This window comes from Ovis aries, chromosome 9, assembly GCF_016772045.2.
Source record: "Ovis aries strain OAR_USU_Benz2616 breed Rambouillet chromosome 9, ARS-UI_Ramb_v3.0, whole genome shotgun sequence".
NCBI lineage: Eukaryota > Metazoa > Chordata > Mammalia > Artiodactyla > Bovidae > Ovis > Ovis aries.
The window spans coordinates 3,508,808-3,532,761 of NC_056062.1; the positions used below are offsets into that span (position 1 = coordinate 3,508,808).

Sequence of the window (23,954 nt, forward strand, 5' to 3'; positions counted from 1 at the left end):
AGAAATGGACAGAACACCAAGATCCTGGATCTGAAACTGGATGGGGGTGTTAACAGTATTAGGTTAGGAGGAAGTATTTGTAAAAATCTGTGAGTACAATATTTGTGATGCTGGAAAGGCAAAGAGGTGGACGGACTATAGTGGACGTGGTGGTTTTTCTATTTGGGCTCAGTCATCACACCCATTCCTGAATTCTGGCAGAAGAAATGGTCCCATCTTCTGCGGGGGAAGCTGAGAAAGCCCGATGTACTCACCTGGGTGGGTGCCTGGCAGCTTGAGTGCTGGTACAGGACAGCCTGTCAATCACACGTTTATGAGACTTTGAATTTGGAATGAGTGATGCAAAGAAGCAGATGTAATCCAGTTTTCAGAGGAATCCCTGCCAGCAGAAATATACACAAACCTCTAGCTCCTCTGGAGTGGGAACTTGGCTATAATTTTGGTCACCTCACTTCCTTGGTTTCTACCTGTTATCTAAGAGTGGTTTTCCAGTCTTTCTGTCAATTTTGTGAACTACCTACATTTTTCAATAAATTCTTTTTCTGAAGTTAAAAACAATGGTTTTTGTTGATTACAACCCAGAATTCTAACTGATATACACTTTAATGACATTCATTCTCTAAGAGTCAACTACATTGTTTCGGATGATCATTGCCCCACACCTGCACTCTGAATCTGAAGGTGAATAGTGTATAACAGTTTCTCTGGTAAATCAGAAGTTAAATCTATTGGACTAGAAACCATGATCACTGATATGTTTTTAAAACTATTTAAACAACAAACATCTAATCAATGAACCATGATCATAAGAGCAATTTTCCCTTAAAAACAACAGTATGATTATGAATAAGAATGAATACTTTGATAAACCCAGAAGATTATTCAAACTTATAAGTGAAACTTCTTTTAGTTAAAAATAAGAAATGAAAAGAAATACAAGAAAAAAGTATGGTACTTTAAATTCAGAACCAAGGAATGTCAAGATGAAAAAATGTGTGTAGCAAAAATACAGGGTGAATAATGCATTTACATTTTCCAGTTATAATGCACTTGGTATATTATTGCTTATTCAATTCAAAAATTTTCATATGTTTTTTTAAAAAACAATTATGGAGCATAATGAAATATGTTTTAACATATGCAAATGATATAAATTATAAAAATAGTTCACAAAGGTATAAGTTACACAATCACACTGTCCTATAAAGTTAATTAACATAGTCTATCCAATTATAAATAAAAATATACCTCTAGTATTCTGAAAATAAGCAACTGTTTTAGCTGTTCCTCTAGATAGTCATTTGTTCATTTATTAGCAGCAGAGGCAATAACACAATGCTAAAAATAAACATGCATCAATTTTACAATACATATTTACAAAAGCCTTCTATCACAACTGGTAAATGCAAATAGACCTATCTATCTATCCTTAGTGCATTATCATTTTCACAAGTAAAACAGGAAAGGAAAATAGTGAATTTAATGCTATTCAGCACCTTGAGTAAAGTCAAGAGACTTAACATCTCCATATATCAAAACATTTGCATCTGTGTCACCAAACATGTAAAGTTAATTATTTTGTTCCATGAATTATTATATTTACATTACTCTTTAGTTCAACAAATTTTAGCAATATTTAAAAATTATCTAAATTCATAAAAGTATTTCATAAATTTCAACATTTAATTATTATGTACATACAAGGAAGTCCATGAAAAATGTAAAGAAATGTACTCAGAAAGTTCAAGCAACATTACCAAATTCAGCAAAATTCCAACCAAATCAAGGCAGAGGGCATTCAAACATTCAAAAAATCTCTAGATGCTGCTAACATGAACATGAAAAGTTCCAGTAATAAAAGTCAATATGAGAAATAATGTTGAAATCACCTGTAGAAAATATATTTTAATAGGCATGACAGATGTTTACTAGCCACAGTAATAATAACTTTTTATAGAAAACTTTTATAACATTGTCATATATGAACTACCCGGTTTGAGAGGGCAAAATAGTTGATTTCAAAAAATATATTTTAGCAGCCATAACTTTATCTCCAGTTAAACATAGTAAAATGTTAAAAGTAAAATTTATGACTAACTAAATAATACCCCCATAGTAGAAAATTTAAAATCCCATGCTATTCTAGCAATTCAGTTCAGTTCAGTCACTCAGTTGTGTCTGACCCTTTGTGACCCAATGCACTACGATACACCAGTCTTCCCTATCACCAACTCCCAGAGCTTCCCTGTCTAGCACGTTGAGTCAATGATGCCATCCAACCATCTCATCCTCTGTCGTCCCCTTCTCCTCCTCCCTTCAATTTTCCTAGCATCAGGGTCTTTTCCAAGGAGTCAGCTCTTCACATGAGGTGGCCAAAATACTGGAGTTTCAGCTTCAACATCAGTCCTTCCAATGAACACCCAGGACTGATCTCCTTTAGAATGGACTGGTTGGATCTCCTTGCAGTCCAAGGGACTCTCAAGAGTCTTCTCCAACACCACAGTTCAAAAGCATCAATTCTTCGGCGCTCAGCTTTCTTTATTGTCCAACTCTCACATCCATACGTGACTACTGGAAAAACCATACCTTTGACTAGATGGACCTTTGTCAGCAAAGTAATGTCTCTGCTTTTTTAATATGCTGTCTAGATTGGTTATAGCTTTTCTTCCAAGGTGCAAGCGTCTTTTACATGGCTGCAGTCACCATCTGCAGTGATTTTGGAGTGATTCCAGCAATAATGGCCTTTAATATGATGTGTCTGATGTAAAGATTGCGGAAAGCCAATAATAAAACAATCACACATACATATGGGCTTAAAGTTTCACTGAAATACTTATGTAGCAAAATATATGAAAAAGTAATAGAAAAGTAAAAAGATGAAATTAAAAAATATTGCACAGGCACATTACCTAGAAAGTAAAGTTGATGTTTAAAAAGCTCTAAAGATGGATGATATAAATTATCTTCCATATAAAAAGGTATAAATATTTCTTAGAACTTATCAGCATCTATAGTTTATTATAATAGATTATCTAAATCATTGTTGAATGAGGTAATTGTCAAGTCTCTACCAATGTTTTTAATTCTATTGGAAATATTTGAGGGCAGCAACCAGAAAGAATTTCTCTAAAAATATTTCTGAATCCAGAACAGCTATATGTGCAGCTCTGCCAATGAGTGAATCAGCTGTATTGGGCAATGCATTGATGACATTATATCGAACCAAGTTACAGTCCTTGCTTTGCAGAACTGGGCGAAGTAAGTTGTGGATCATTTCTGAATAGATCTGTCCTATGGGACAAATATAAAAAAGGAAAATCAGTTCACAAAAAGAACTGAAAAAAATTCTTCTCCAACTTTTATATAATTTAAAACATTTAGTTACATTATTTCCATTTAAAGCAGAAAAATGTCTTTTAAAAGGATTTTTTGCTTGAATATAATTTTTGAGACTATTGTAGAGAAAATATAAATGATCACATTTTAGCCAACTAAAATAACAAATTTATTATACAGTTTTTATCAACTTGATATTAATTAAAAATAATGAATATAATAGAGCAAATAGTTTTCTTCAACATGAAGTCTCTTAACAACTGTAGAGCAGCCATGATGAGACATTCTGACAAGACTAAATTTAAAACCTGAGTCTAGAGCAAACACTTTAAAAAAGTTTCCATAGCAGTTAACATTATTCCATATATTTCCAAATTATTTTGAGAAAGAATAGTAACTTTCCATAATCAGAAGAACAATTTGAGTTAGCTCAAAGATCAAACAGAATTCTTTTTATTTTTTGGCCTGGAGGTTTATTTAATGCTTGGTTTTGGTTTTAATTTCAAAGCTGTGTTCCTTTCTCTCTTTCTGGTTAATTCTTACAATGGATTTATTGAGAGCATGCAAAGCATAAATAATAAAGTTTACATACATATACACATAAAAGCACAAACTGCCTTAAAAGGGGCAAGACCATTTTTAATGCTCATACATTACTTCATTATTAACAGATGAGTGCTAACATATATCCATCAAACATGAATTTTAGGGATGAAGGTATTAAATTTCAGAGAAGAGGAAGGATGTAGTCTGGAGGAATGATGAGAAGGGAATAGTATACAGAAGTATATTTGGAGAAAGAAGAGAGACAAGTGTTTAAAAGAGGGATTAATATCATACAGATTTACAAAAAAGGTTTTAAAAATTTCTTTTTAAAATTGAAGTATAGTTGATTTACAGCATTATATTAGTTTCAAGTATACATTGATTCTATATTTTCATAGCTTATACTCCATTTAAAGTTACTATAAAATATTGGCTACATTCCCTGTACTGTATATTACTGTGTCTTCTCAGGTAGTATCAGTGGTCAAGAAGCCCCCTGCCAATCCAGGAGACATAAGATACATGGGTTCGATCCCTGAGTCGGGAAGATCCCCTGGAGGAGGGTATGGCTACTCACTCCAGTATTCTTGCCTGGAGAATCCCATGGACAGAGGAGCCTGGTAGGCTAGAGTCCATAGGGTCACAAAGAGTTAGACACAACTGAAGCGACTTAGCATGCATGTATATTCTTATAGTTTGTTTTACACATAGTAGTTTGTATCTACGCATGTCTTGCCCCTCCCCCATCCTTCTCCCCAGTGGTAATCACTAGCTTGTTCTTTGTAGCTGTGAATTTGTTTCTTGTTATATTTAATCATTTGCTTTATTTTTTAGATTCCACAAATAAGTGATAACATGTTGTATATTTATCTTTCTCTGACTTATTTCACTAAGCATAATGCTTCTAGGTCCATCCACGTTGTTACAATGGCAATATTCCATTCTTTTAAATGGCTGAGTAATATTCCACTGTATATATGTATCACATCTTCTTTATCGATTCATCTGTTAATGGACACAGGTTGCTTCCATATCTTGACTACTATAAACAATGCTGCTATGACTATTGGGTGCATATATCTTTTGGAATTAGTGTTTTCTTTCTCTTTGGCAATATACCCAGAAGTGGAATTACTGGATCATATGGTAGTTCTATTTTTAATTTTTTGAAGAAACTCCATATTGTTTGCCACAATGGCTGAATCAGTTTACATTCCCACTACAAATATATAAGGGTTCCCTTTTCTCCACATTCTCACCAACATTTGTTATTGTGATCTTGATTTGCATTTCCCTGATGATTAGCAGTGGTGAGCGGCTTTTCATGTACCTGTTGGCCATCTGTATGTTTTCCTTGGAGAAATGTCTGTTCAGGTGTTCTGCCCATTTTATAATCGGTTTGTTTTTGTTTTTGATGTTGAGTTGTATGAGCTGTTTATATAATTTGGTTTACTGGTCACATCATTTGCAAGTATTTTCTCCCATTCAGCAGGTGGTCTTTTTGTTTTTTTGATGGTTTCCTTTGCTGTGCATGAGCGTTAACACTGAAAGTTTTATTTAGGTCTCATTCGTTTATTTTTGCTTTTGTGGCTTCTTTACCACTAACGCCACTTGGGAAGCCCATTGAGAGGAGACAGATGCAAATACTGCTATGACTTGTGTCGAATAGTGTTCTATTTTTTTTTTTTTCCTATGTTTTCTTATAGGACTTTTATGGTTTCTGATCTTGTATTTATATCTTTAATCCATTTTGAGTTTAATTTTTTATATGTTGTGAGAAAATGTTCTATTTTCATCTTTTTACATGTAGCTGCTTAGTTTTTCCAGTACCACTTATTGAAGAGATGATCTTTTCCCCACTATATGTCTTTGCCTCTTTTGTCACAGATTAACTGACCATAGGAGTGTGGGTTTATGTCTGGGGACTCTATTCTGTTCAGTTGATCTCTGTGGCTGTTTTTTGCCAGCACCATGGTGTTCTGAGTACTGTAGTTTTATAGCATAGTCTGAAGTCAGGGAGTGTGACTTTCCAGCTTGGCTCTTTTTTTTTTTCCCTCACGATTGCTTTGTTTATCTGGGATCTTTTTTGGTTCCATATATGTTTTAGGATTATTCGTTCTAGTTCTGTGAAAAATGCCACTGTATGTTGATGAGGATCATTTTGAACCTGTAAATTGCCTGGGGGCAATAAAATAGACATTTTAACAGTGTTAATTCTTCTAATCCATGGATATCTTTCCATTTCTTTCTATCATCTTCAACTTCTTCATCAGCGTTTCATAGTTTTCAGAATATAGGTCTTTCATCTCATTGGTTAAGTTTATTTGTAGGGATTTTGTTTTTGATGCAATTTCAAATAGGACTGTTGCTTTCTCTTTCTTACAGTTCATTATCAGTGTATAGAGAAAAGCAAATAGTATCATGACATCTGCAAACAGTAACAGTTTTACTTCTTCTCTTCTAGTTTGGATGACTTTTAATTTTTTTTCTGTCTGATTGCTATGAGTTTTACTTTTTAGTCGCTCAGTCATGTCCGACTCTTTGCGACTCTGTGCACTGTACCATGCCAGGCTTCTCTGTCCTTTATCATCTCCTGGAGCTTTCTCAAACTCATGTTCATTGAGTTGGTAATGCCATCCAACCATTTTGTCCTCTGTCATCCCCTTCTCTGCCTTCAATCTTTCCCAGCATCAGGGTTTTTCCCAGTGAGTTGGCTCTTCGCATCAGGTGGCCAAAGTCTTGGAGCTTCAGCCTCAACATCAGTCCCTACAATGAATATTCAGGATTGTTGTCCTTTAGCATTGACTGGTTTGATCTCCTTGCAATCCAAGGGACTCTCAAGAATCGTCTCCAAACCCACAGTTCAAAAGCATCAATTCTTCAGCACTCAGCCTTCTTTATGGTCCAACTCTCACATCCATACATGACTACTGGAAAAATCATAGCTTTGACTACAGGGGCCTTTCATCTGATTGGTTAAGTTTATTCCTAGGGATTTTGTTTTGGATGCAGTTTCAAACAGGACTGTTTTCTTGCTTTCTCTTTCTTACAGTTCATTATCAGTGTATAGAAAAGCAAACAGTATCATGACATCTGCAAACAATAACAGTTTTACTTCTTTTCTTCTAGTCTGGATGACTTTTACTTCTCTTTCTGTCTGATTGCTATGAGTTGTTGTTTCTCAGTCACTCAGTCATGTCCGACTCTTTGTCGGTAAAGTAATATTTCTGCTTTTAAATGTGCTGTCTACGTGCGTCATAGCTTTTCTTCCAAGGAGCAAGCATCTTTTAATTTCCTGGCTGTAGTGATTTGGAAGCCCAAGAAAATAAAGTCTGTCAGTGTTTCCACTGTTTCCCCATCTATTTGCCATGAAGTGATGGGACCAGAGGCCATGATCTTAGTTTTCTGGCCTTTCAATACTATCTGAATAAAAGTGGCAAGAATGGATTTATTCCTCTGAGAGGAAATGCTTTTAGCTTTCACCATTGAATATGAAGTTAGCTTTGGGTTTTGTTTCCCATAAATGGGCTTCATTATGTTGATATATTCTCTTTATACTCCCTGTGGCGAGTTTTCACCATGAATGGATGGTGAATTTTGTCACACTTTTTCAGCATCTACTGAGATGATCGTGTGTTTTTTATCATTTGTTAATGTGATGTATCACATCAATTAATTTGCAGATAATGAACTATCCTTGCATCCCTAGGATAAGTCCCACTTTTGATTTGTGATCCCTTTAATACATTGCTGAATTTGGTTTGCTAATATTTTGTTGAGGATTTTTGCTTCTATGTTCATCAATGATACTGGCTTGTAATTTTCCTTTTTTGTGGTGCCTTTGTCCAGTTTTGGTATCAGGGTGATGCTGGCTTTGTAGAATAATGTAAATCTTTCTTCACATTCAATTTTTAGAATAGTTTGAGGATAGCTATTACCTCTATTCAAACTTTTGGTAGAATTTACCAATGAATCTGTGTGATCCTGTATTTTTATTTGTTGGGAGGGTTTTTTTTTTCTGATTAAATTCCACTGCTCAAATTATGTTCATATTTTCTATTTCTTCCTGTTTCAGTCTGTGGAGATTTTACATTTCTAGAAATGTATCAATTTCTTTTAGGTTGTCCATTTTATTGGTGTATGATTGTTCACAGTCTCTTAGGATCTTTGTATTTTTGTGGTGTCAGATGTTGTAACTATTCTGCTTTCATTTTTCATTTTATTTGGTCCTCTCTTTTTTTTCTTGACTTGTCTGCTTGCTGCCAACAAGTATAGTTACTTTACTCTTTGACTAAAAGTAAAGCATTGCCAAACAGGCAGCATGACCTTTACTGCAACCACCAATCCCAAGAAACCAGAGGAAACTGAAGCATAAATTACTTCTGAAGCAGTAAAATGGAGAAGCATTTGTAATTATATGAAAAAGGGATTTCAAAAGAACAACTACTGTTGTTCTTACATCTTACATGGCAGAAGAAAACAAATGAAAGAAAATGGAGAAAGGATAGCTGTTACTATCAGCAGGTGGAAAAGGAAGTCAGAGGAAAGCAAGGACAAGAGAAAGCAGAGAGAACATGAATGCAAGAAAAATTTGGGAGAGACTCATATGTAGACAGAACTCTCTTAAATATTTCTAATTTACTTCATTACCTGACTGTTTGTCCTTCAAAGCTGTCTTGCACATTTCAATGCGGGCAGAATGATAAGGAACATAGCGATCTTGCAGAGATCCCACTAATACAACATTTCTGAAGTAGTGAAGCCCTGTGAAGAAAAAAATACTGAGTTACAGTGCAATAATTAACCAGATTTTAAGTAACTTACTAGTATCATATTAAGTGACCATACATGTACTTTCTCAGTAGTATTAAGTTTATGCCTTTTTAAGTACCTGATGAATTCCTTCTCCAAATTTCTAGGTATTCTCTATCAAAACTGCCAGTTTCATTTACGTAGTTTATGTGCTGATATGAGAACTGTGTGTCTGCACTGAGAGAGGGCAAGGGTTGTGGTATGGGGGTGAGGGAGGAACTGGATATGTGGACTGAAATTTTACCATAGTGTTCTTATTTCATAATCTTATTTCCAAAGGATATTCATCAATATTCAGAATTATTTCCCAAGGTAACAAAAGTACACTCTTCCATAAAAACAAAACACTCTGTACAAAATCATTTAAGCTGACTTTTTACTTTAAGTTTGCATTTGACCCTTGCCCAATATTACTTATATTTTCTCCTTATTTAAGCATGATGTCAAGATGATAAATACTTTGAATTTTTAATAAAAAATTTTATGATCCATTCAATAGACTTTTTAATTAGGTCTATTTAAATTTTTTAATTTTTCAGTAAACTAGGTGAATTTAGGGCTTTTGTCCTTGGGATGCTTTGCTAAATAACTCATTTAAATACTGAAACTACATTCCTGACCACTTTAATACTAGTGATGTTCTAATTTTACTATCTGGCTCAGATCAGTAAATACAAAATCAAATTTTATGTGATTAATTAAATAAGGTACAAATAGATATTAGTAACACATTATAATTGGTTATTTTGTACATAAAATTTTGTTTTGGAATGTTCCAGAATAAAATTTTGATACTTTTTGTGCCCTGAAATTCAGATTCTTAGAGACAGTCGATTGTGGGGACTACTGTGGATCCAGAATATAAAAAGCCTTCATAGAAGCTCCCTGTCTTCCCTGGAATTTAAGGACCCTAATGATGAGAAGAGTTTAGACTGACACACAGCCAGGTGAAATGGTATATACCTTCTGTGCCAAATGTAAGGTCATCATCCCTTCTTTTGTCTATGAGAAGATACTACTTTGTGGCCACTTGAATATATAAAATTCTAGGAATGTAAGTGAAATAACAGAATGGCTATAATAGGAATTAACTCAGTTGCATAAACATTTTAAAAATTATATTTTAGAAAGATTAAGAAAAAAATTTCCCCTTCATTCTCACATTTCATGAGACAAATTCATTTCCCTCTGACATTATTTGAAACCAGTGTCTTCACTGGCACAACTCTGGGAATCATCTGTGTGAACTAAGCAGAGGTCTTCAAGCTGGCATACACTTACCCTTTGGGGTAATTTAAGACTCCATGGGGCAGATGAACATTTACATCTTTAAGAAAACTGGTTTCTAGATCCCAGCTTCCATATGAGCACTTTTCTAAAAATGATTTTTCCTTCTCCTACCTTATGAGAGAAAGATATTTCTCCAATCTATTTCAGATCTTCTCATGGTACATACCCAGGGAGAATCAAGCCAAAAATGAATGAAGTCTTATTTTCTCTTACAAAAAGTTTGATCGATTGTTTGACAGTTAAGAAATGACTGTGTCAATTAGATGTCACGGCACATATTTCCCACAAATGAAATGAGCTAAATTTATAGCTCTAAATCTTTACATTTTTATGAAAATACAATTACAGTAAATGTATACTACCTCACATGCCAGAAAATATATCCCTCGCAACTATTTAAAATTATAGAAAATAGTTGTAGGTATCACTATAAATATATACAAGGGGATACAAACTGTTTCAAAATTCTTTTAAGGGGTCAACAAGCCAAAAAATGTGAAAGCCACCATCCCATGGCACATCATTTTCACTTCTAACCCAGTTAGGTGCTGTGCTTCCTAAATCTGACGCTCTGAACTGAAACTTTATCCTGAGCTGCATGAAACCAGCCATGTAATAGCACAGTTGGCTTTTTCTATTACCTAACATGTGTGTCCTCTATAAAGGCAACCACACTGCACAGCTCCGGGGGCATCACTCCCATCACATTGACAGGAATGATGCTGCACAGCCTGTGGCAGCCTTGCTCAATAACGGTCATTTCTGTACTTTTTCTTAAAACACCAGCATCTTTTAAATTTTTACCAGTATGTAAAATATTACATCTCTCTCATGTTAAAAAGAGTCACTCATTCAACAAATCTGTCCTTGGACTTTATGCTCCCTTCCAATTACCACCCCATTTACTGGCACTGTATTTCTATAGTTTATATTATAAAAATTATAGTCATTAAATTAAAATTTAAATATATTTTCCCACATAGTCACTCTTTGCAGAGATTCTGCTGTGTTTCTACAGAAATAATGGCATTCGGGCTCAGAATCACTGCTTTAGATGATTTAGATCCTTTAGAGGAGCGCTGGTGTCTCCTAGGTTCAGGCAGCTTGGTAGAGTGAAAGTATGCAAACCAAGAAAAGAAGAGGGGGTGTTCAAGAAACCCTTACGCTCTTTGATTCCATGATGATAAAATAAATACAATCAAAGACACTAACATTGATATAGATACACAATACTGTTGTATTTTAAAATGTGATTTCCAAGATAGCACTGTACTTTAAAAAGGCACTGTACTTTAAAAATGCATTTTAAATTGAATTATTTTAATAACATGTTTTCAACAACAATGTATTTTTTACTGATAATGAGCATCCTATATGGAAGGCCTGCTTTTTGCATTAGCCAAGTGAAACAGACTCTGGCCCCTTTTTTGAGTCTTCTGTTTCCATTCCTGTGTAGCAGTGTTGGCTGGAGAGGGCAAAAGCTCAAAGAGAAACATGCTGGTCCCCGAGGTGCAGTGCTGGTGGGAATCACTGCAGCACTTCATCTGAGCAAAGTCCAGCTGATGGACACATCTCAGGGCTGTGTTTGGGGAGCCTTGTACTGTAGGTTCATCCTCTGTGCACCTGCACTGACTCTACCTGCTCAAAGACAGCCTTGTCCACTGACCTTCACTCAGCTCAAGGTGACTAATTCTTGGTTGAAAAGTTACCTCTAACTTGGTAAAGTAATACTCTTTTCCCATCTGTAGAATGAGACAGTTTAACTAGAAACATTTCTAAATATTTTAGCTGCTTTTCAGGATTGCCATGAAAAAGATAAAAAGTAAATGTTCAAAATTTTTCTAGACTGTATAATTACATGACTTATGTATGAGTGAACATTGTAATAGTAAATTTCATCTTCATTATTTTAGTCTTCCTGATACTTTTGACTGCTCATTTGTTTTTCCTGAAAAATTTAATGAGCTTTAAAGCAATTCACTGGAGAATCCCATGGATAGAGGAGCCTGGTGGGCTATAGTCCATAGGGTCATAGTCAGATATAACTGAAGCGACTTAGCACTCATGCACAAAGCAATTCATATTGACTCATCTCTGTTTATTTTCTGGAATTGACAAAAATAGCTGTTTTGAACTGGTGGTTTTGCACCTCAGGGAACATTTAGTAGTGTCCAGAGACAATGCTGTTTCTCACAAGCAGGGGCTAGGACATGAGGGGCTAAGGTATGTGTGCACTATTTATTGGGCAGAGACCAGGGATGCTGCTAAATGTCCTACAATGCACAGGACAGACTGACAACAAAGAACATTCCACCCAGAACATCCAAAGTGCTGAGGGGTTGAGAAATCCTATGCTTTCTAAAGGGACATATTCTACACAATATTAAACTGTTCTTATTTTTACTCATTTATTTTAAACACATTTGAAAGAATTCACTTCTTAAAATGTGAGTTGATACTGATGCTTTCCTATACTTTCAGAAACAATACTAATGTTAATTACAAAGCAAATCATACCTATTATTACACGTCTCTGTAATCTGCTGTAAGAAAAAATTATTTTGTGCCAAAGTGGTACTGCAAGAGACTTCTTTAATTGTTACATTTTATTTGTCAGAATTCAACAGCTGGTAAAGAGAGTCTAAGCAGATGTATTTAGGAAGATCTTAAAATAAGGATATTTTGTTTCTGAAATTCTAACAATGGATAGTTTGTTCTTTGGCTATTTTTGAGGCCTCATCATGGAATGCTGGGACCATCCCAACTCTTCTTTCTCTGTGATGCTGACCATTCAGTACCACTGTCACCTAATCTACAGTTTACCTTCCACATTGCTCTAGTTCTAGCTTTTGATTAAGGAAAGTTATTACCCAATGATATGTTGCAGAGATAAAAAGACTGTTTCAAAATGAAGACCCACGGGGGGGGCCTTGCTTAAATAAAAAAGGGAAGAGGGTAGGATTTTGCTTTAGACAGGTGATTTTAGGCTTTCTCAAAAGAACAGGAAACTGGCCATTCAGAAGAAACAGAAGCAATAATCGGACCAAGGCATCCGAGACTTTGTATTTAGCTTTAGCAAAGTAAAGTATAACAGAACAGTTATCACCAGGGCTCCTGTTTAAAAATACCTGAGAATGGCATACTGGCTAAGTAAATCAGTTAAGTACATGCTGCTCTATGTTTTCCTGTTTATTAATATTTACTTAAAGTTTCTGATGTGAACCCATCTATTTCTATCTTGTGAATAAAGAATTATATGTACATATATAGGTGTAGAGGTTTCCTAGGAATTGACTACTCATATTTCATTGAGATGATCCAAAAAAAAGGGGGGGGGGAACATAGCTTGGAGAGACTTGCTCCAACTTCTATGACAATATTATAAGTTAAAATCAATTAATGAATATTTGTTGATATTTAAAACTAAAATTAGAAAAACCTTCTCAAACTCTTGAAAGCACACATTCCTGGCTTAGCATGCCTGCTCCGGCCATGTGGGCTGCTACTGGGTGGTGTGCAGCGGCAGGTGCTAGGCCACTTCTCGTGTCTGTGTCTCAGCTGCAAAGGGAGCAACGGGGCTCCTACATCACAAAGTTAAACACATTCACAGGTATGACATGCCAGTATTTTAATAAGGCATTTGAATAATTTTCTAGGTAGCAATATTGACAGTTCTGCTAAAAAAACTCCCCAAACAGATTTATCAATCCATAATACTATTTTAGTTCAGGTACTTCTTAATGTAGAGGTGTTTTTACTAATTAATATTTACTGAGTTTTGTATTATTCAGAATGCTGATTATTTTACATGAATTATCTTGTTTAACCTTTAACAGTCTTGTGAGAACAACAGTATTATTCCCATTGTACCACTGGAAAAACTGAGTGTTATTTAGATTAAGTAAACTTGTCAGTGTTTCTGCTAAAATTAGAATCTACGTGTGCTTTCAAAGTTTGGCTCCTAAACAGTGCTGGTACAACCAGAGAGGAGATGAAAGTCCTGCCACACATTATAAGGCAAATAATAAATCAGTAACTTGTAAGCAAAATTATAACTAATTCTTAGAAAAGAATTCAAGTGCAAAAGATCTATTCAGATCTACAAATAATTATGAAGTAACGTAAATATCTTTTCAGAGGGGAATGCTATAGGTTACAGAATGTTTACAGTAAAATTTTACAGTTATACTCTCTCTTGTGTTTTTATGTTGCTATTATTTTTCTTGTTTTCACTAAGTTGTGTCCAACTCTTTTGCGACCCCATGGACTGAGGCCATCAGGCTCTTCTATCTATGGGATTTCTCAGGCAAAAACACTAGAGTGGGCTGCCATTTTCTTCTTGAGGGGATCTTCCCAACACAGGGATTATACTTGCATCTCCTGCACTGTAGCCAGATTTTTTTACTGCTGAGCCACAGGGGAAGCCCTGCTATTATTACTATTGCTAATTACATGTTACTTTGTAAAATGCAGTATAAATACACAGACCCCAGGGAACATTTACATTCAGTTTTGCCTTTCATATATTTCCTACCCTGTTCCATCACTTCACGACAAATAGAAGGGGAAAAAGCAGAAGCAGTGACAGACTATTTTCTTGGGCTCAAAAATCACTGTGGATGGTGACTGCAGCCATGAAATCAAAAGACTCTTGCTCCTTGGAAGGAAAACTATGACAAACCTAGACAGTGTATTAAAAAGCAGAGACATCCCTTTGCCAATAAAGGTCCATACAGTTAAAGCTATGGTTTTTCCAACAGTCATCATGTACTGATGTGAAAGCTGGACCATAAAGAAGGCTGAGTGCCAAAGAATTGATACTTTCGAACTGCGGTGCTGGAGAAAACTCTTAAGAGTCCCTTGGACAGCAAGGAGATCAAACCAGTCAATCAACTCTGAATATTCACTAGAAGGACTGATGCTGAAGCTAAAGTTCCAATATTTTGGCCACCTGAGCCAACTCATTGGAAAAGACTCTGATGCTAGGAAAGATCGAAGGTCAAAGGAGAAGTGGGCAGGAGAGGATGAGATGGGTAGAGAGAACAACTGTCTCAATGGACATGAATTTGAGCAAATACCTCAGGAGACAGTGGAGGACAGAGGAGCCTGGCATGCTGCAGTCCATGGGGTCACGAAGAGTCAGACACAGCTTAGTGACTGAACAACAAACCTTGTCAGCAGCAGTAGGACAAACTCCATAGCTACACACAACGGTTCTAGTCAGTCTAAGTTTTTCCACATGAGAACTATGTGATCTTGTAAGAATATCTTGTGATTTTGTGAATCAAGCACACATTTCTGTATACTGTGAATAACTCATTACTTTGTACCCTTAGAAACAAAATCATAAAACTTCACCGAAAAAAGAATCTTTCTTTCACGGATTCTAATAACCAATAACACATGAAATAACCATTTCCAATTATCTTCCTCATATTCATAATAGTATTTAAGGCAGAATCCTGAAAAGGATAAAATAAGACTCAAATGAAGTGCACTGTATTCAATGACTAAATCTGCCTGGTGTTCATATCAGATGTTTCAAGAGCAGGAGGAGGACATGGTGATAGGGATGAAGATGAAAAATAGATTTAAAAGGCTAGGGCTTAAGTTTACTAGTTTAACTTACTTAAGAAACATGGGTTTGATTTTCAGCTTACCATACAACATTTGACCTGCTTTTGGATACTGAACATAACATTGAAAAGATCACTGATTTAATGGCTTTGTAGCCAACACCCTACTGGGAAGAACTATGCTAAGTGGTTCTTGAGGGTACTGTAAGTAGTATTGAGGGCACATGTAGGGGGGTGGGTGGGAAAGGGTTGTCATGACAGATCCCACTCAGGGAAAAAAGGCCAAGAGACATAAAGATGACTGACATGAGATAAGCTGTAATGAGTATAATAAAAGTGGTACATATGTAACGTTAGAGCAGCTCACAGATGACACTCAACTCGGGATGTGGTAAACACAAAGAAGTAGGATCCACCACAGATGACACTGAGATGTTTCACACCAAGTCATCCAGAGGACAAGTACCATTTAGAAAAGGTTGAAAGAAGAGGAAGCAGCAGAAGAAAACACGTTCAGTTTCAGACACATTTAGTTTGAAATGTAAGCACAGACATCTATCAGGTAAATGAGGACTGGAATGAGGGCTGTCCAGAGACAGAAGACTCAGGATATGAAGGTATATACTGGGTACTAGTTGTGCGTGACTCTCTGCAACTCCATAGACTTTAGGCCACCAAGCTCCTCTGTCCATGGAATTCTCAAAGCAAGAATACTGGAATGGGTTGCCATTCCCTTCTCCAGGGGGTTTTCCTAATCCAGGGATTGAACCTGGGTCTCCTGCATTGCTGACCGATTCTTCACCATGTGAGCCACCAGGGAAGGAACATTAAATCAGACAAGGCATCAAGGAAAGCTCTGGATAGGTGATGGTGTGGAGTATAATTTCAGAGAATGAAGACGATTAGTTCTGCAAAGATGTGCAGTCACAGTGAGGAATGGTGGTAGAAAAAGCAGGGAACGTGGGAAGCACAAACATGTATGACGTGACTACAGCAAAGGAAGAGTGTGTTCAAAGAAGACAGGGTATTACAGCGACAGAACGAAAAACTGGTTGAAATTTCAGGGTAGAGTGTAGCCACGTGTGGTTTCACAGTGGAGTGGAATGGAACGTTACCAGAGTTGAGAAAGGCTCTTTAATGCCTGATAAACCATTTAAAGAGCTGCTTGTGGAATTATCAAATTGATGCCAGGATTAAGCATATTAAGATCCCAAAAATATATTTTCCTAAAGCATAACTGTGCAGTTAATATTTGTCAATGAACTCCTACCAAAGTTCTCAATGACCATGCAAGGAGGGACCAGGCAGGAGGTCATCATAACTTAAGAAGGCAGCAGAGCCTGGGTGGGATAAGCCTCACAGGAAGCAGTTTCATGTGACGGTGGAGGAATAACTGCTGTGCTGGGATGGAGAGCAAGAGGACGCGCTCCCCGTCCAGGTGGGCCTCAGTAACAAGAAATCAGAAGTCCAGCTGCTTCTACAACAAAGGTGGTACAGTGTGGCCTGTGTGATCTGGACTGCTGCCTTTTTTACTTTTTTCATAAACAAAATTTGTTTGAAACGTAGCCACACTCACTCATCAGCTCATGTGTTGGCTATAGCTATTTTTGTGCTACAATGCTATGTTGAGTTGTTCCAACTGAGACCCCACGGACTACAAGCCAAAATGTGTACCGTCCAGCCTTTCAGCGAAAAAGTGCGCCACTCCTCTGCTCGGTCACCAGGGGGAGCAGGGAGCTGGGGACTGCAGGCTGGGGAACTTTCTGCAGGAAGCAGAGATCACAATCTGTGCAGAAGACACAGATGAATGCAGTCTGTTCTCTGCAAGTGGAGATTTCAAAGGACACTGGAAAGAGCGTGCCGGGAACACACGAGTACGAGGATAAGCCAGGGAGAGACGAAAGGTCAGAGGTGAGGTCACTTAGAGAGAGTGAGACTGGATGGGGAGAGACCAGCTGGGGACTTCTAGGAGTAAAAGTTTAGAATATTCATGCAAGATAGGGAACATATTTAATAACTAGTTAATGCCCCCTGATAGCTCAGTTGGTAAAGAATCTGCCTGCAATGCAGGAGACCCTGGTTTGATTCCTGGGTTAGGAAGATCCACTGAAGAAGGGACCACTCCAGTATTCTTGGGCTTCCCTTATGGCTCAGCTGGTAAAGAATCCACTTGCAATGTGGGAGACCTGAGTTCAATCCCTGGGTTGGGAAGATCCCCTGGAGAAGGAAAAGGCTACCCACTCCAGTATTCTGGCCTGGAAAATTCCATGGACTGTATAGTCCATGGGATCACAAACAGTTGATAGAACTGAGCGACTTTCACTTTCTTTCACTTAATGAGAGATGATTAACCAAATTCATCCAGTGGCCAGAATTTGCAGAACGAATAACTACTAATAGTTTGAAAGTGAAAATGTTAGTTGCGTACTCATGTCTGACTCTTTGTGACCCCACAGACTGTAGCCTCTATCCATGGAATACTCCAGGCAAGAATACTGGAATGAGTTGCCATTCCCTTCTCCAGGGGATCTACCTGACCCAGGGATCAAACCCAGGTCTCATGCACTGCAGGCAGATTCTTTACCATCCGAGCCACTGGGGAAGACCCGAGAATACTAGAGTGGGTAGCCATCAGTTTCTCACATTTTCCAGAAATACTTATAATAATAAAGTAAAAAAATATGTGGCAGTTTAAAACAAGGGCTGAAGATTGGGGTTGGGGGCACCTAGAAGCACATGAACCTAGTTCAAAAACTAACTCATGGTATGAATTATAAATGCTAAAATTTTTAGGATAATCTCAGACTAGCTGTGCAATGCACAAGAAATAAATACAATCATACAAAAATTAAATCATGCTATCAATTGTTTGCTTTTGTGAGTTAATTTCATTAAGAAATTACAACCAATTGATAGTTTTTTAATCACCAGAAACACATGTTAACTTATTTGCTAAAGGTTTATTTTAAAACAGGTTTTCAAGTGCATATTTTTAAAACTGTTACTATATACTTACCCGCTTTGTTACTAAGCTTGTATAAGAAAGTTTGGCGAGGGTCTGAATGATCACGACATGTCAATTGTAAAAGAGAACCTGATTTTTTCCACTTCTGCATAAACCACAGACCTAGAAAGTTATTAATGATATGAGATATTTGAGAGTTATAAACTGGAAAACATAGTACCATATAACAAGGTTAATTTTAATATACATATTTCACTTTAAAATGATATTCCTCAAATTAGCATTTTGTTGAATAAAAAATATATTTGCAAAATATTTCCATTTTCTAATAATAAACAAACACAAACACACTGAGGTTAACAATGGGTTAATGGTTGACAGAAGGCTTTAATGGTTGACAGAAGGCTTGCTATTTCTATCTCATTTACTAATTAAACAGGTAATGGTCTCTGTAGAACAAATTTGGGGATATTACACCTTTAGATATACTCGTTCAAATTAAGATGAAGTGAAGGGGGATAAAACTTCAAACACAGTCGTAGCGCCACATGCCTGAGCACCGAGGCCTTACAGCAACCACAGCTCAGTCCTGGGATCAGAAATTAGATGTTTTCTAATAACACAGATTATAATTAAATTTTCATATTTAATTGTATTTCTTTATATTATCAGTTTTCTGTATTTATTTTAAAATATTTATGTATTTATTTATTTTTGGCTGTGCTGGGTCTTCGTTGCTGTGAACGGGCTCTCTATTGTTGTGGCTGGTGAGGGGTACTTTTCGTTGAGGCATGCAGGCACTACAGCATGGGCTCAGTAGCTGTGGCACATGGGTTTAGTTGCTCTGTGGCATGTGGGATCTTCCTGGACCAGGGATCGAACAGGTGTGCCCTGCATTGGCAGGCAGACTCTTAACCACCAGACCATCACGGAAGTCCAATTTCCTGTATTTAAGTGCATCTTCCCCTTAAGTAAAATCTCAATCACCCTGGAGCTGGTTTTTAAGACTACAGACTATTCATTTGTACTTTTGTTGATTCTAACATTACTGAGGTGAACAAGGAAAAGAGGAAAAAACCTTTTAAATGATTAAAGCTGCTAACTACAATCCTATCTGGGGAAAAGTTTAGTGAAGGAATAAATTTAAAGGAAATAAATTTAAAGTACTGCATCTTATTCATGCTGGATTCTACTTTATATTATTTATATGTTTCATTTTTTTTTTCTCTTGCCCTCTTTTGAAACTGTAAAAATCTAGAACAAGCCAGATTTTGAAAACCACCCTTCAAAATGAGTTTCAAATGAAAATGTGGTTTATTTGTCAATGAAAGAAGTAGAGTAGAAAATAGAAATAAGAGTCTCAAGGCTTGAGGAAAGAAAGTCAGGATGAAACCTAATATATTCTTTCAATGAGAATCAACTGACTATACTAGAAAAGCCATTTAAAAATTCTAAGGGAAAAACAAAGCCAAATAAGCGTAAATCAAGTACAAGATCTTTTTAATGAGAATATTTATTCTAATTAAAATTGAGGTCTTAATTTTTATTTTAAAAAGTTTAGAATTTATTTTCTCATAATATTCCTTTACTGTTATCAAGTCAAAATCAGAGTTAACATTCTATATAAAATATTTTATAACTTTATAATATGTTAATTATAGATATATGTTATCTGTTCAACTAATAGAATAACAGAATAATCTGTTTATAATACTAACATTTACTGAAAATAATTGCGTAATGAAAACAAGAGAAAAAAATGCTCCTATGGCTTGACAAATATCTCAATAGAATGTCATTTTCTGAAATGAGTTTTATCAGCTTATTTCTTATGCATGATAAAATAGAAAAATAGCTGCATCTTTTGTTTTATGAAATTCTATGTATGTGACAAATTGGCTCTAAAATAAACACCAGAAAATATTAAATTTGGATTTAAATCTCCCCAGGCCATATTTTTTATACTGAACAATAAAAGTTGTTACCTGTATTAACAAGAGCACTGCTATTGTAGAGTGTACCAAGGTGAGGTCCAGAAAGTGAAAGAAAGGTATGAAGCCTGCTGAGGTAATATTTAAACCGTGGTCTTGTAAGCACTGAACGGATTATTAAATTGCCCAACGAATGTCCAATAAAGCTATAAGAGAAAAAAAATGACATTTCTCCCATAGTATTAGTTTTAAAAACAAAAGTCAAAGCTGCTATCACTATACAAAGATGTGAAATACTAAGAATATAAAATTTTCTAATACGTTTTAAAACTATGATATTCTGAAATGATGTAAGTACATTTTATAGGAAAAAAATGTGAGAATGTAGCAGAAAATTCCTATGATTATATAATTTATATATTTAATCTATAGAAAAAAGATATTACTTACCAGAAAATCTTTACTCCTAGTTTGCAACTGCTTAGAAATATATTTAAAAAGTAATAATACATTGACTACATGATAAATTTTCCTTTTTAAGTATACACAGCAATTACAATAAACTGTGGAAAATTCTGAAAGAGATGGGAATACAGACCACCTGACCTGCCTCTTGAGAAACCTATGTGCAGGTCAGGAAGCAACAGTTAGAACTGGACATGGAACAACAGACTGGTTCCAAATAGGAAAAGGAGTACGTCAAGGCTGTAATCGTCACCCTGTTTATTTAACTTATATGCAGAGTACATCATGAGAAAAGCTGGGCTGGAGGAAGCACAAGCTGGAATCAAGATTGCCAGGAGAAATATCAATAACCTCAGATATGCAGATGATACCACCCTTATGGCAGAAAGTGAAGAACTAAAGAGCCTCTTGATGAAAATGAAAGAGGAAAGTGAAAAAGTTGGCTTAAAGCTCAACATTCAGAACACTAATAGATCATGGCATCCGGTCCCATCACTTCATGGGAAATAGATGGGAAACAGTGGAAACAGTGTCAGACTTTATTTTTGGGGGGGCTCCAAAATCACTGCAGATGGTGGCTGCAGCCATGAAATTAAAAGACGCTTACTCCTTGGAAGGAAAGTTATGACCAACCTAGACAGCATATTAAAAAGCAGAGATGTTACTTTGTCAACAAAGGTCTGTCTGGTCAAGGCTATGGTTTTTCCTGTGGTCATGTATGGATGTGAGAGTTGGACTATAAAGAAAGCTGAGTGCAGAAGAATTGATGCTTTTTAACTGTGATGTTAGAGAAGACTCTTGAGAGTCCCTTGGACTGCAAGAAGATCCAACCAGTCCATTCTAAAGGAGATCAGTCCTGGGTGTTCATTGGAAGGACTGATGCTGAAGCTGAAACTCCAATACTTTGGCCACCTCATGCGAAGAGCTGACTCATTTGAAAAGACCCTGATGCTGGGAAAGATTGAGGGTAGGAGAAGGGGACGACAGAGAATAAGATGGTTGGATGGCATCACTGACTCAATGGACATGAGTTTGGGTGGACTCCGGGAGTTGGTGATGGGCAGGGAGGCCTGGCGTGCTGCAATTCATGGGGTCGCAAAGAGTCAGACACGACTGAGCGACTAAACTGAACTAAAGTCATGATTTAAAACAAAATAATGAAATCGTATCAGTGAGGATGATTTAGGAGACATTACATCTCCATTTCTCTTATTTTTGGTCCACACTCCACATTGGGGGAGTTCTTTGACTGAATGCATTTCAAGACACATGAAATATACATGCATTTTCCTACTTACGTATAAGATTATACCAAAATTATAACTAATACAGAGGACTTCATCTTTACTAAGGAATAGCTTAAATCAAAACAGCCTTTTCTGCTTCCCATTATTTTACAATAGACAGTACATGAATCCCTGGGGACAATTAACAGTGAAAGAAGAGAGCCTGAGAGCTGTCTCAGCAACGGGTTGTAGACAACGACTAGGGAGGAGCTGACAAATTTCCTGAAGCTGGGAAGGCAAGTCTGATATCAAATGGTTGTCAAACAGCTAGATCAAGCTTCTGGATTTTATGGCTCACTATAACTGACAATCTAATCTAAAAGAGGCATACTCTTGTGGATGAATTAAAAAAACTGAAACAACAGACTTACTTTCGCATCATAAAATAACAAATTAATAAAAGGAATAAAAGATGACTACAGAAAATTTAGCAAACAAATGAAAATCCATAAATGACAAAATTAGAAAAAAATCTCTTCTCCTCCACCCCCGACAGCATACTCACAATTCCCACCATATTCTAAGAGAAACATTTTTCTAAAATGACTTCAGATAAAAGCCTGCTTCTCTCTGCTCTTTGTCCCTACTCTATACTAACTGCAAATGGACTGAACAAAGGCCTATAGTATAAAGAGCTAGCCTCCTCCTCTCACCTACCTGGGATATGACAACCATCAGCTTATTCTACTCTTTTGAGTCAAGAAGATTACTTTTAGTTTTTTATTTATTTCTTACTGGAATAGAAGAAACAATCACTTTTCTCTCTCTCATTTCTACTCACAACATGTGATTAAAGAATGAGACATACTGGTTTCATCATCATCTCTTGCTTGGGTACTCTCAAAGTATAGTCATGACACTGAAAATATTCTTACAGTTTCATTTCTTTACATATATCTCCCTGCAACTTTTCTTTTTGGGAGCAGTTTTATTGCGATATAATTCATACACTGTACAATTCACCCACTGAAAGTGTACAATTCAATGGTTTTGAGTGTATTTACAGAGTAGTGCAGCATCACTATAAAAAATTTTAGAACATTCCACCACCTTTAAAGGAAACCCTACATTCTTTACTTATCATCGGCCCCCATCTCCTTCTCCCTCAGTCCTAAGTAATCACTAATCTACTTCTCTCTATATAATGCTGCCAATTCTGGCCAATTCACATAAACAGAACTATACAATATGTAGTTATTTCCCTAAAATCTTTTAATTTTTTTCTCTTTATATTAATTTGAATTGCTGTCTACTATATTTTAGAATAGGACAAAAAATTTCCAGACTGTCTGTGTAATTTTTCTATAATTCATAAAGACATAAAAGTAAGTTACATAAATTAGAAAAGTTACCTTATTTTTGAGACTGTTAGACTATATATCTGAATATATTGTATTATCTCATCCAGAAGGCGATCAGTCATGCTATCAAAATCAGCAAAAGTATCATTCTAAACAAAAGCAAAACATACACATTATATACACAGGAAAAACTGAATATAAACATTACCTTTAATTTGGGTACTGAAAATATGTTAAACACAAGTTTTTTTTAGAGAAGTTAGTGAATATAATATTCATTATACTAAAATGAACAAGCAGTGAATTTCCAGGAAAAAAGGCTCAGTTTTCTCATTAATACTTTGTTTAGACTGTTTAGCCCACTAATAGAACTGAACATAAGGTTATTTTAAATGGTTTAATTAATGAATTATTTGCATAGAAATATGAAATACTAGAAATTTTGC

The 23,954-nt window shown here is 36.0% G+C and overlaps 1 protein-coding gene across 11 annotated transcripts in view; it reads right to left on the bottom strand.

Moving 5' to 3' along the window:
- Positions 1–1,031: 1,031 nt before the first annotated feature.
- FAM135A (family with sequence similarity 135 member A) overlaps positions 1,032–23,954 on the bottom strand; it is a 159,736-nt gene continuing 136,813 nt past the window's right edge. For all 11 annotated transcript variants that reach the window (XM_042253845.2, XM_042253843.2, XM_042253844.2 and 8 more), the window contains 5 exons: positions 23,560–23,657; positions 20,511–20,662; positions 18,577–18,687; positions 8,533–8,646; positions 1,032–3,291 (listed from right to left, as the gene is read on the bottom strand). In XM_042253845.2, the coding sequence (XP_042109779.1) occupies positions 3,086–3,291; positions 8,533–8,646; positions 18,577–18,687; positions 20,511–20,662; positions 23,560–23,657 (681 nt within the window). In that variant the 3' untranslated portion in view covers positions 1,032–3,085. The remainder of the gene's footprint in view (positions 3,292–8,532; positions 8,647–18,576; positions 18,688–20,510; positions 20,663–23,559; positions 23,658–23,954) is intronic.